This window comes from Rhipicephalus microplus, chromosome 2 (genome assembly GCF_043290135.1).
Source record: "Rhipicephalus microplus isolate Deutch F79 chromosome 2, USDA_Rmic, whole genome shotgun sequence".
NCBI lineage: Eukaryota > Metazoa > Arthropoda > Arachnida > Ixodida > Ixodidae > Rhipicephalus > Rhipicephalus microplus.
The window spans coordinates 157125530-157138852 of record NC_134701.1 but is presented as its reverse complement, the minus strand read 5'-3'; the positions used below and the strand labels follow the sequence as shown (position 1 = coordinate 157138852).

At 46.8% G+C, this 13323-nt stretch overlaps 1 protein-coding gene across 1 annotated transcript; it reads right to left on the bottom strand.

Annotated features, from left to right (window-relative positions):
• Positions 1–916: 916 nt before the first annotated feature.
• Positions 917–7692, bottom strand: rtv (QVR superfamily protein rtv). Its single transcript, XM_037421881.2, has 3 exons — positions 7376–7692; positions 2739–2900; positions 917–1507 (listed from the first exon to the last, which is right to left on the bottom strand). Exons 1-3 carry the CDS (start codon positions 7482–7484, stop codon positions 1290–1292), a joined length of 489 nt encoding a protein of 162 aa, XP_037277778.2. The 5' UTR covers positions 7485–7692; the 3' UTR covers positions 917–1289.
• Between the last annotated feature and the right edge of the window lie 5631 nt (positions 7693–13323).

The following is a 13323-nucleotide window of genomic DNA, read 5'->3' as shown; positions in this document are numbered from 1 at the left end:
TCTAAATCTGGTTGAATTTTCCTTCATCGCAGGGGACAAGGGGCGGATGGGGGGGGGGGGGAGGATGCTTGCTCCGCATATTACGGTAGATTCTGCTGTATATGGTGTGCCTTACCAGTGTACTGCGCTTTGATACATAAGCACCATAACATAAATTGCCCAGTAACGACAAAAGTTTTTTTACAACAAACATTTTAATCTTTCAGATACAACAAAGATTAGAGTACATGATAATTTCAAAACAACAAATACATTATAACGAGGTTCTCCAAACGTGAGAAACTGATGGCAGTGATGGACCGCTGTGTAGCAGTTACGCTGGTATGTTCTGAGCATATGTGAGCTTTGCGCTCATCTGACGATATGAAAACACTCTTACTACACCGAGTACTTTGCATGTCGTGTTCTACACGTATAGTGTTAGTTATATATTTGATAGTAGTATCTCGGAAATTATGAGGTAAAGAAGAAGGCCACATTATCTCAAAAGCAGTGCAACGTAGCGTTCAGTATCGTTTACGCAAAGGTTTTTTTTAACTCTGCTATACCTTGTTTGTATTCAATTACGGTAGTGAACGCAGTCAGCATTGCATCACACAAAAACATTGTGTGTGTACAGCAACTTCTTGCAAATGAGGCCAGAAATTGGGCGCGCTCACTCTGTGTCTGGTTGCTGTCTTGACGCTGTGGCATGTGTGTACCAGACGCGATCTAATGACAATGAATGTCGAACAAAGCCCGTTTTTAGACATGTAGTGTTTGTGCCACGTTATATGGAAAGTGGACGTTGCCAGTACAGTCAAGGACAACTCAAACACGAACAAACAGTACCGATGTGGAACAGCCAACCAATAAAAACATAAAAGCATTATCTCGCATAGGCTATTATGATGTGGATTTCATCACTCTTTGGGTCCCACACTAAGTGCGCAAAGTGAAATGAAGACGACGTTAAGTGTACTGGTGAAACCAAAATGACGCAAAAAAGTGTTCTAGTTTTTTTTAACATTAGACAAAAAAAATGTAGCGAAAGGTCATGAAAGGACACACAAAGAACACAGGCATGTCCTTGCGTTGCTTCGCGCTGCAATTTTTTTTTCTTCAGAAGCCATGAACCAATTAGGTCAAAGAAACGTTTAGCTAGGTCCTAACATATTCGTATTTGAATTGTCCGTGGCCGTACACAACTTCCGAGCACGTATAAAGTATTCGATGCTTAACTGTGTCCAGACTCAGCTGACCTCTCTGAAGTACTTGCGCTCTTCTAAGTCCTGCGAGGTCTGCCTTCGTCACAATGGTAACGCGCAGTTGATCACCCAGGTTGCTGCGAGTGCAAGAGCGATGACCGCGGCACCGGTGGTTGCCGTTTTGTGGGCCCCGTTGCACAGGTCTCCCCGGCAGAAGCACATGTAGACGCGTCTGTTTTGGTAAAGAGTCTCTGCGCACCGCTCCTCCTGGTCGTCGGGGGGTCGCTGCAAACACATCCGCTCCGTGGCTAGGTCGAAATCTGTAGAGAACAAGTCGGGCAGTAGAAGCTTGAGTTGTTTTTGTATATGCGAAATATCATTTGAGCCTGAATGAAGGGAATAAGGCTGTGAAAACAGTAGACAGCGACAATGAATGTTAAGACAATATGGCCGCTATAACAGATAACTCAGATATGCTGACACTACTCATAATCAATGCTTGAATACCGTTGTTCAGTAAACTTTAAAAATATATTAGTTTGACAGGAAGTTGCTAGCTTGTCATCATGCGGCCGTCATACAACACTGACCATAGTTTAGTCAACACATTGCACTAGTCGACATCTGCCCAGAGTAAGTTCACACTAGCCGTCATTTGTGTGTCATCAGCAGTGCTCGTTGTATGCGACTAAATATGGTACGCCAAGGTTGGCCGGTCACCATTCATAATAAGACGGGGTAGGTGTTAAATATGACAAGTTTCCAATATTATGATGGCTGGCCAAACAATCACAACGCCGGCGTCTCTGAAGCTTCCCGATATCAAGCGGAGATTTGACGAACGTATGAAGTATGGAACAGCTTAAACGTGATCTGCTTCAGGGCCATTCACGGCAGAGGCTAACCTTATTAGCCACTACTTGAGCTGTAGCAAACCTGCAAGGGTGTTTTTGCGTGCTAGGGCATGTATAGTTCTTTTCTTACTAGAGTGTTCGAAATCTGCAGAGAAACATAGAGATTCCAAATAAATGAAGTTGATGATTAGGCAATGGTCTGGGCTATTCAATCTTTCTGGGCTATTCAACCCTTCTGGACAGCATTTAGGCTTCAAGCCCATATGCTCTTCTGGGCTATGTTTTATAATCGTCAGGTTTGTTTCGCCCCTTTTCTTGGTACACGCAATGTTATTCATGATGGAGTTCTCTGTCACAGGTGTCATGGCTGATTTTTTTGCTTGCAAAGGATACTGCACACACTGCATTTCTTTTTCTATAGAGATGAAACAGCCATCATGAAAGCTTCTTTATTGCATAAATGGAACGTCCTGTTACAAAGGTAGCTTACTGTGCTTAGCTGACCTCTGGTTACATCAAGATGCGGTCGCGCCACAGCTGCAGGGGTGAGCCAGTTCTATACTATCGTTCCGTGAGGTAAAGCTGTTGTATGGGCGATAGATGCGCATTGCACAATGCCATTAAAGACCCACAACAGCTACTGAGAGAAGCGAAATTTACTATCAGAAATTTGTGACACCACAAATACACCACTCACCGTCGTCCCTTCCTTCGACAAGCTTGCCGCACCACTTGGAGGCGCAAGGCGAGGCCTCAACCCCTCGCACGCCTTCGACCGTGGTCTCGTTGTAGGGGAACGGGTCCCGACAGTCGCCCAGCTGGCTCCTGGAGCGGCACACGTAACAGTGCGATGTGCGACCTGCAAGAGAGTGGTTTGCGAGAGGCTCAGAATGTCCGAGCCCATGACGGTGCCTTCATAAAGGAAGGGAAAATCACACACACACAAAAATAGGTGAAGCACAAGTGAACGTTCTCACAAGACGAGCACTTATCAAGGAGAATCGCCTTTGATATATAGCAAGCCTTTTGGGATGCAAGAAGAAGCCGTATGGTCGATTTCAATGTGGTGTTCGTAGTGAAAAAGTCACAGCATAACCATGGAGTGATGGATGATGAAGGGGCGAAGCTTCGGAGGGTTTTATCGGTAAAGCGTGAGTCATCCATCCATCCGTCCATTTGTCCGTCTGTCTGTTCGTGCATCCGCACTTGCTGAGTGAACACAACAAGTACTGCCGGCTAGTTTTGTAATATATCACATCTTCTCATTATATACCAGGAAACGCCATCTAGCGAACGCTCCAAGAACTGAACTAATAGGGGTGGCTACCTATAACTACATTCGTCAAGGTTGTATACAGACCCACGCCTTAAGGAGCTTCGCCCCTAAAATAAATATTGTGGTTGTTGGTTCACATGATTTGAGACGAACGCATCAAGTGAACGTGCGTAAGGGGTGCAGGGGTTAGTAAAAATATCATGCAATAGAGAAAGATATGTGGGGATTGACGTTCCAAAACCACCATAAGATTATGAGAGACGCTGTAGTGGAGGGCTCCGGAAATTTCGAAAACCTGGGGTTCTTTACCGTGCAGCTAAAGCTGAGCACAGGGGCTTACAGGATTTCCACCTCCATCAAAAATGCAGCCACCGCAGCCGGGATCTGTTCCCGCGACCTGCGGGTCAGCAGTCGATACCTTAGCCACAGCGGCAGGGTAGCATGTATTGCAAAGTTTACATAAGCGGCAAACATTTAAACAGAGAATGATGATGCTAAATCCACGCGAAGATACTGTAATTTCAGGGGACATGTGCTTTTCGCTAGCTTCTAAGAATGAACTTTAAATTGTGCATTCACCGGGTTAAGCCGTTTAACGGCGCTACACTACATGAGGAAACAGTTGTGTTTATTTTCGCGTTTAAGGAATACTGCGCTGAATAAGAAACAGCCCCTCTACAGCCTGCTTTGGTGATTCTTGGCCCATACTCCTTTGTGGGTGAGCGTCATCTATATGAAATCATCATCATCCGGCTAGACTGCAAAATAATGTTGTATCCCATGGTTCGTCACGCACTGTTGCTCCATGACGCTGTTATCAAAAAAGGTGCTAATGTTTCTTGTTGATACAGAGTCATTTATCATGTTGGCTCTGAGCACCGCCGCGGTGGTCTAGTGGCTAAGGTACTCGGCCGCTGATCCTCAGGTCACGGGATTGAATCACGGCTACGGCGGCTGCGTTTTCAGTGGAAACGAAAATGCTGTAGGCCCGTGTGCTCAGATTTGGGTGCACGTTGAAGAACCCAAGGAGGTCAAACTTTCCGGAGCCTTCCACTACGGCATCTCTCATAATCATATGGTGGTTTTGGGACGTTAAACCCCACATATCAATCAATCAATCAATCAATCAATCAATCAATCAATCAATCAATCAATCAATCAATCAATCAACCACTCACGTTGCCTCTGAAAATGGTACCCACAGATATTCCCAAATAATTCGGAGAAAGATAAATTTCAATAACATTCTCACTGCGTGCCATACAGATAGTGCAGAATGAAACCTGCGATCATAGCGTTAATAAGCTTTCGTTGTACCTCGTCACTTGTAAGCTTGGTTATAGTGAGGACAAAAAAAAATTATGTCTCACGATTGTTATGACTATACCCTATCACTGTGTACAAACACAGGCCCTTGATGACATCCGGTTTCAGCGATGTGCCCTGTTACAGAGTCCTTCAATGCTTTTGAAGGACTCTGCCTGTTACATAGGTTAGCATAGGTTAGGTTACGCATAGGTTAGCAGGAAGTGCTTTAGAAAATAGCCTGCTCATTTTCTACACTTTACTTCCAAATTATTGAAAAATATATTCAAACAAATATTCTTTTGAGCTACATCATAACTATAATAGGATTCCTCTGTACTTCGCGCACGTTCCTTTTATCTGAAAAGCTAAAGAGAGACTTTCATTACCCTAAAAACCACCTTGAAAACATGCTTTCAGTTTCGACGTTAGGAGCTGGTAAATGAGGTGACCGAGAATTTTCAGGGGTTCAACGCTTGCAATCTTGAAACCGTTCATAGGAAGCGTTGGAGAACAGCTTTCACGAAGTAGTGCGCACTTTCGACAAACACTGCGGAACGGGCTCCGATCAAGCTGGAAGTTCAGTAGTTGCATTGCTATACCCAAGGTCTACCTAGTTGCTCTATATATAGCTCGCACACGCTTTTCAAGGTGCTGCTTTTTATAGCAGCTCGCTTATCCGCAACAAAATTAGCTCTTTCTAAACAGCCTCCCACATTTTGGCACCTCCAGGCCAATTCTAAGACCTCCTGCGCTTATTTTCTTAAAGAATGGGGACCGGAACGCCAAATAAGAAGGTTGTCTACGACCTACTTTCCCTGCGCGGAGTACACAGAACTAGCGTTTGTCTCCGTAAATAGCAACCCCCCCCCCCTTTTTTTTTTTTTGCCGCGGTCAGTTAGCGCACACTTTGCTGCGTTCGAAAGCTGCAGCGAAAACTGTGCGTCCTTCCCGTCAAGCAGCAACTAGCAAGGATAGCAGCTGACATAGAGACGGAAGTTCGTGAAAGCTTACGGTCACTTGGAGGTGCTCCAGCCAGGCACTAAGCCAAAAAAGTATATAGCGGTGCTTTTATGGGCATAACTTTACAAGCACCTGTGAGCCGAAGACATCGATGGCACAACGATGATCAGGGTGCTCAGCAACAGAAATATCTCTCTGTCATCCACTTTCGCGGTCGGCGGCTGGCCATGGTCAGTCCCCGCATATTCTGGTTGCGGGGCGTTCCACTGTAACTCCCCACGTTCACATAACATTTCCACGCGATCACTCTTATTCTTCTTAAGTCATTGGACTTGCAGCCGTCTAATAAATAGCTGCAGTTGAAAGTCCGGTGAACACTACTTAAGTGTCATCAGTAACGTTTTTTCGAGTACCCAAACGTCACTTCAGCGAACTATGCTACGCACGCTTTTAGGATGATCGCTTTAACTCCAATTACTCGGTCTCAATCAAGTGAAGAAAACATTAGGCTAATAAGATAAAAAATGACCGCACAACCATATACCTTTTAGCAGGACAAAGTTATGCCAAAACTTGCGTTCAGTAAGCTTGTTTTTTTTTTATTCCTGATTATCTCTTGTCTCACGTAGCACGTGATATTAAAATATTAATCAGCTGATCAGGAGGTTAATAGAACACCAGCCTAGATTTCGTATACTGAAACCACCCTGTGTTTGCAGCATGACTGCATATTAGACATACAAACGGCGTTATTAATCTTATAAAAGAAATATCGATCGCTAACGTGGCAGTCTTCACCACAGAACAGTGCGTAAACATTGCATGGACGAAAAATACGCCGAAATTTTCGATAGCCGTGTATTGTTTTTTTCTCGGTCGCTTACTTGTAAGTTTTCGAAACCTCACTAGGACAGGGAACCATATGACACAGATAACTTTGCTGTTTTGTTTATTTTTAAGAACGTTTTTTTTCATACTTGGGAGCGACCTCCAACATGCGAAAGCGCGTTCTGAAGGGCCCAATGAAGTTCATTCATGTGGCTGCTTGATTACAAACCACCCCTGAATATCACTTAAAAAAACGTATTTACAAAGAGCGATAAACGCAGCTGGTACGATAGTGACTAATTTTCTTCGTTGCTAGGAGTGCGTCAAGCGTAAACAAAATGATCTAATCACACCACCCTCAGTATCATAATCCCACTAACAAAATACGTTTCAGGGTTCAATCTTTCTTGCAGCCAATCCCAGCATATTACGATGTTAAGTTTGTTACGATGTTACGTACGCAACACGAAATTTCATTCAGTTGTCGAGCAATGCGAACTTCTATGGGCCATCAGTAAATAATCGAACAGACGAATGAATAGGTGCAAGAAGCTGAGCGAATGAAATGATCGCGCATATGAAGCCACACTAAGAAAACATACGCACACAGCAACAATACGTGTACAGCAATACAACACATTGATTGTTCAATCTGCATCGCACCTCTGTAGAGAAAAACTACAATGTACTGTAGGCGCAGGAAACATTTTGGAGTGAAGCGTACAGCCACAACGTGTCCCCGTTGGAGAACCATAACACCATTTTAACATCTGACGTTCGTGTTTGCAGCAATACCGTAACAGAATCACCAAGCTAAACAAAAGCGTAACTTGTGCTGACTTCCGTAGTGACGTAAGACATCGTATTCGGAAACAAAAAAAGTGAAAACATTTTCGTTGGGCTAACTGCGTAACCGAGCGGCACACGAAGAGAACAGTTATGATTGCCGATTGTATACTCACGGCCTTCAGCCAGCGAAGGAAGCAGAACCACTGCAAGCACTGCCACCGCTACTGACAGCGGGGCGAGGCCTAGCCGGCGCGTCGAGGTGCTCGAATAAAACATGGCCATGTCCGACGACCCTCCAGCGTTTCTCTCAGAATCGAGAAGTCCGTTGACACCGCCTTGTCGCGTTGCCGTGCACGAAGACCCCCGCGATACAAAGCTTAGCTTGCCCGACGAGTCGTTCACGTCGTCGACATCGTCGTCAGGGCCTTGGTCTTCCGACACTCCTCACATGTCACTTGTTGCCACTCACTCGTGAGCAGAAGAGTTGCAGGTGGTGGTGGTTGTGGGGGGGAAATGCCCAAGCTTTCTCCGTGAAAGCTGTGAAGCGTTCCTCCACGTCGGCGTCAGCGGCGGTGGCCTGGAAGGGCGCCTTGCGGAGCGGGGCGCACGGGAGTCGTGGAAGAAGAAAGACCGGTTTGCCTGCCTGGCTCGGCGCTAGCCAGCGGGGAAGGGTGCTCCATGCCTCTCGGGGGGTGTCCCTCGCAATGCTGCCTGCGTTTGACCCCCTTCGCAAAGGCCCGACTTCTCCACCGGAGCGGCGCGGAAATAGAAATCAGCCGCTGCAGGGGGTTCAACCGCACTACGGTTCGATAATTGATTAATCCCCTAATTGGTCACCTCTGACACGCAACCCATTAGGAACTAGAAAACAACATACAGATTGCGGATTGCGGGTACGGAAGCCTCGGTGAGACAATCGGGCTTAACAGATCTTTTACGTTACTCAAGAAAGAAACAGGCATCTTCGTTTTCAGTGCGTGGGGAGTTCGACTGGTTTATTCTCTCTCTCTTTCCATTTACGGAAAGCGGGGTTTCAAGGACAAACTAAGTTGTAGGTCTAAGCCAGGCCCTTATCACCAGGGTCCCGCATAGTAAGTATCTCGTTCGGAAAATGTGGTTAACGGTTTTGAGTATTCGGTACTGTACTATGGGAGAGCATAAATCCGTCCCCTGATGTGCATGTTTGGAAAATGTGGTTAACGATTTTTGGTACTCGGTATTCTACTATGGGAGAGCTGAAAGCCGTCCCTTGGGCCTTACACTTGATGAGGACACATCAACAAAATTATGCTGGATAGAGAAAATAGTAAACGATTTAGAGTACTGCGTACTCTACAATGGCATGGCCTCAAGTCGTCCCCTGCCGAAGATAGTCGCAGTAGGTTATGCTATACAGTTGCCTCCATGGGGGTTTACAAAATTGCTGAATACAGAATCATTGTCCAGGAGTGAAGTCATGCTCCAAGTGCGTCTTAGTGCTGCTACTTTTTTTTGGTAAGCCTCTAATTGGAGGCAATGTTTAATGAATATTCAGTCATCCATACTCGTTTTCGGGACTTATTTCGTCACGAACAACTGCCTTTTATAACACAATTAACGTAGCATTTGCATTAACAGATGAAAGTCCTTGATCTACAAGTGGGCACTACCAGTATAGAGCATATTTCTGAAATGTTTGGTCGGCAAAAGCTGGCTTCACTTTTGCTGTTGTTGCTGTTAACACGTCTCTATACACATTTTATGCCCTTGAATGTCTTCGGTGAGGCAAAGGGAGAGACAGGATTGCATTAAAAAAAACGATATCAAACATGGGCACATTCCACGTACAGTGGGAAACAATGATATGCGAAGCACGAATGACAAATGCTTATATGTCACTTTAAAGTCAGCAGAACGTTACGAGGTGGAAGTAAATGGTGCCGTACATGACTTCCGTGTCATCATTATCATGTTTGGATGTGTTGTTCACTTTCATGATCTATTCACGTCACGTGATACCAAATTTAGTATATGTGGAGCTAGCGAAATGGCCGAGAGCACGCTATGAGCGTGGTATGTTGTCATGTTCTTACATGACACGCGTGTCAGGATTATCATGTTTGCACCTGTCATATACTTTCGTCATTCATTGACGTCACGTAACACCAAAGTTGGTATTTGTGGATTTAGCAAAACGGCAGCGAGTGCATCGTGAAGAGCCCAATATACTTCAGTGTAGCGTTGATGCGCGCGCAGACTGGGCACAGCGACGCTACGCAAGCAAAACGCGAGCACTATATAGTCTGACGCCATGGGCGCGACCTGCACGAACAACTTCGATCGGCACGGCCCGACGACAACCGGTGCGAAATTCGACATGCTGCATTTCGCGCCGATACGTTACCAAGACAACAAACACTGCGTCTCCCTCTTTTCGTGACGAAATGAATGCCGGCGAGCACGCGCACCGCGTCATGTCGAAATGTATTGGCGCATTGACTGTGGCATGTAGTCATGTTCTCACATGACACGCATCTCATGATTATCATGTTTGTACCAGTCGCATACCTTCATCATCCATTCTTACAGCGTAATACCAAATTTGACACATGTGAAGTTAGCGAAATGACCGCGAGTGCATCATGAGTGGGGCATATAGTCATGTTGTTACATAACACGCATGTCGTCATTATTATGTTTGGATGTGTCATTTACTTATTTCGTCCGTTCGCGTTGCGTATTACCAAGTTTGGTACATGTGAAGCAAGCGAAATGGCCGTGAGCGCATTATGAGCGTTACTTGTAGTCATGTTGTTACATGACACGCATCTCATGTTTGTCATGTTTGCACTAGTATCACATTTTCGTCAGCGATTCACGTCCTGTAATACCAAATTTGGTATAAGTAAAGCTAGCAAAATGGCTGCCAGCGCATCATGAGCGTGGCATGTAGTCATGTTGTTACATGACACGCATCACATGATTATCATGTTTGCGCCAGTCATATACCTTCGTCATCTTATCACGTACTGTAATACCAAATTTGGCGTATGTGATGCTAGCGAAACGACCTCGACCACATCATGAGCATGCAATGCAGTCATGTTGTTACATGACACGCGTGTCATGATTTTCAAGTTAGGGTCTGTTGTTTGTGTTCGCCATGCAATCATGTCATATCATACCAGTTTTGCAACATTCCATGTGAACGAAACCACCACAAGAGCGGCAGGACCATGACATGTAAATCATGGCATTCATGGCATACATGTCATAATTTTTGTGTTATGACCAGGTAAATATATTTTTATATAGTCATCTTATGCCATACCAAGTTTGGTATCGATAGCATTATCGAAACGGCCAGAAGAGCTAAAAGTCGTAGGCGGCTAGATAGATATATAGATAGATAGATAGATAGATAGATAGATAGATAGATAGATAGATAGATAGACACGCTCAAAGTCGCCGAAGTTCACTAAGAAATGCTTCGCATTTAAAAAGAAAAATGGGGCACTATAACTGCAGTCCTAATGAGCGTGTGGCGAGTTGACGTTCTGCTGTCGTGTCCAAGACGAAGCCTGGTGCCAACGGCTGGAGCTTCTGGATCGTGCATGTACTCGAGCAGTGACCGCCATAGCTGATTTGCGGCGGTGCCAGTGATGCACCCGGGTTTTGAGCGGGCCCGGAATGATGCCGGGCGCCATTCCAGTGGGATGGTGGCAAGGACCCGTTGCCTAGTTCTAGAGTACAGGGGGCAGCCCTAGATGAGGTGCGCCAGGTCCGCTCGAGTGATGCAGTGGCTGCAGATGCCAATACTCGGGGTTGTTATGCCAGCGAGTCCTCGTCAAACGTCCGTGCCTCTGAAAAAGGCAATCTGGGTCAAGGCCAGCCCGCAGCCCGCCTGACGCGAACAACTCAACGGCGTGAACACGCGCGGCGCCTCTCTGGCCCACGTGCATTGAGTCAGCAGCGTACGTGACAGCGAGCCGGCGTCCTCGTGTCTGGGGGTCTGACGTGGCCCAGCGGCGACCCCATTGGAGGAATCTGCCCTGACGACCAGCGGCGCTTCTGATTGGACATTTTGGTTGGACCCGGTGCAAATAAAAGAAGCAATGCGGCGCGTCGCGATCGGCGGTCCTATGTGAGAGGAGTCCCCGTGTCGGAGAGCCGACATGTGTGTGAGTCGGCGGTCTTAGGCGAAAAGTTGACCTATGTGTTAGAGAGGAGAGCTCGGCTCTTCGAGTCTCTGTCGGCCCCAGTGCCGAAATTGTAACGCCTCTGTAAATATGCTGTACATAAACCTTGTTTAACTCACCGTCGTCTCGTCCGCTCGTCTTATCATCTCTGCGCAGAAGCAGTCGCGAGCTGAGAAACATACGCTACCAAACGGCTGGTGACCTTCCCGGCGGAGTTGAAAGCAGTGGCGCCTTCGGGACCGTGTTGGCGTCCCCGTCTTTCGCAACAGCGGTGGCATCGGCGGGATCGGTCCGTCTTTCGCAACAGTGGAGGTCAGCGGTGGGATCGGAGGTGGCTTCGCAACAGTGGTTGGCAGCTGCGGGATCGGCCGGCGTCAGCGACATCGATGCGGTGAGTGCCTGATGTTTTCCCCTCAGTTCACCAGACTACTCTAGCTCAGGTTGTAGTAGTTTAGAGAAGGGCTGTGTGAAGCATTAGAGTGAGCTTTGATCGTTTCAAGCAAAGTCGAAGTGCTTTGAAACCAAAGTTAATGCGGAGGGGGTAAACACGGGAGAGTGAAAAATTGCTTGCGCGTCTTGCTTGTTGACTTATAGTGGGTACGGCAAGTAAATTGTTAACAGGGGCAAACAGCAGGAGGCTAGTGTGAACGATGGATAACCTTAAAGTGAAGGAACTCATCGAAATTTGTGAGGAACTCGGCATTACTTTGGGCCGCGCGAAACGAAAGCAAGCGATCCTAGAGATCATGAAGGATGAGGGAGTGTCGGCTGAGGAAGTCGATGAGGCCTGGGTGGATATTAAAGCACGCCGTGAGGAGGCTGAAAGGCGAGAAGTAGAACGTCGCGAGCGCGAGGAGGCCGAGAGACAGGAGCGCCTTGAGATGAAACGACTAGAATTGGCAATCCTACAGTGTTCGCAGGCGCCTAGCGTAGCTTCCCCGACGATTCAGGTCAGCGGTTTTAGAATTCGGGACCAACTGCCACCGTTCGTAGTAGGCGAGGACATGGCGAAGTATCTCGTCAAGTTTGAACGCGTCTGTGAGCGAAACGCTTTGGAGCGGCCTCTTTGGGCGCGGAACCTGCTAGCTCTTCTTCCCGGCGAAGTGTCCGACGCGATAACTTGCTTGTCGAGGGAAGCGTTTGAGAGCTATGACGAGGTTAAGGAAGTGCTCTTGAGACGTTATAAGTTGTCACCCGAGGCTTTCAGGCAAAGGTTCCGGTATGCTAAAAAGGGGAATGAGTCACACGTTGACTTCGCGTTTCGTCTTAAAGCCGATTTGATTGAATGGCTCAAGGGCGAAGGTGTTTATGACGACCGCGATAAAGTGGTGGAATGCGTTGCATTGGAGCAATTCTACCGCTGCATCGAGGAGGATGTCAAACTTTGGCTGCAGGACAAACTTAGTGAAGTACAGCTAAACAAGGCAGCAGAGTTAGCTGAGGAGTATTATACTCGCCGAAAGTTGCATAGCAGGGCAGTGCGCGTTGAAAAGGATGAAAGAAAAGAGGGCTTTTCAAAGAAACCTGATCAACGGAAACCCGCTCCGCACCGTAATTTCAAGGAGGACCCGTCTCTTACGAAGGACAGTGTAGGGGAAGGGCAAACAGAAGCGGAGAAATCGAGTGAGGTTTCTACCAGACGGGCATTTGAATCGGAAAACAAACGGAAGCCGCTAATCTGCTACAACTGCAAAAAGGAAGGACACATCGCGAGAAACTGTCAGGAAAAGTTTGCTTTCGCAACGATCCGAGAATCAGAAAAAAACATTCGGTTGTTGGAGCCGTATCTCCAAGAAATTAGGGTGAATGAGAAAACGTGCCGAGCACTTAGAGACTCAGCGGCAACCATGGACGTTGTCCATCCTTCATTGGTGTCTCCGGATGACTTTACAGGAGAATGCGCGTGGATCAGGCAAGTCGCCGAGGAGCAGAGTGTTCGCTTA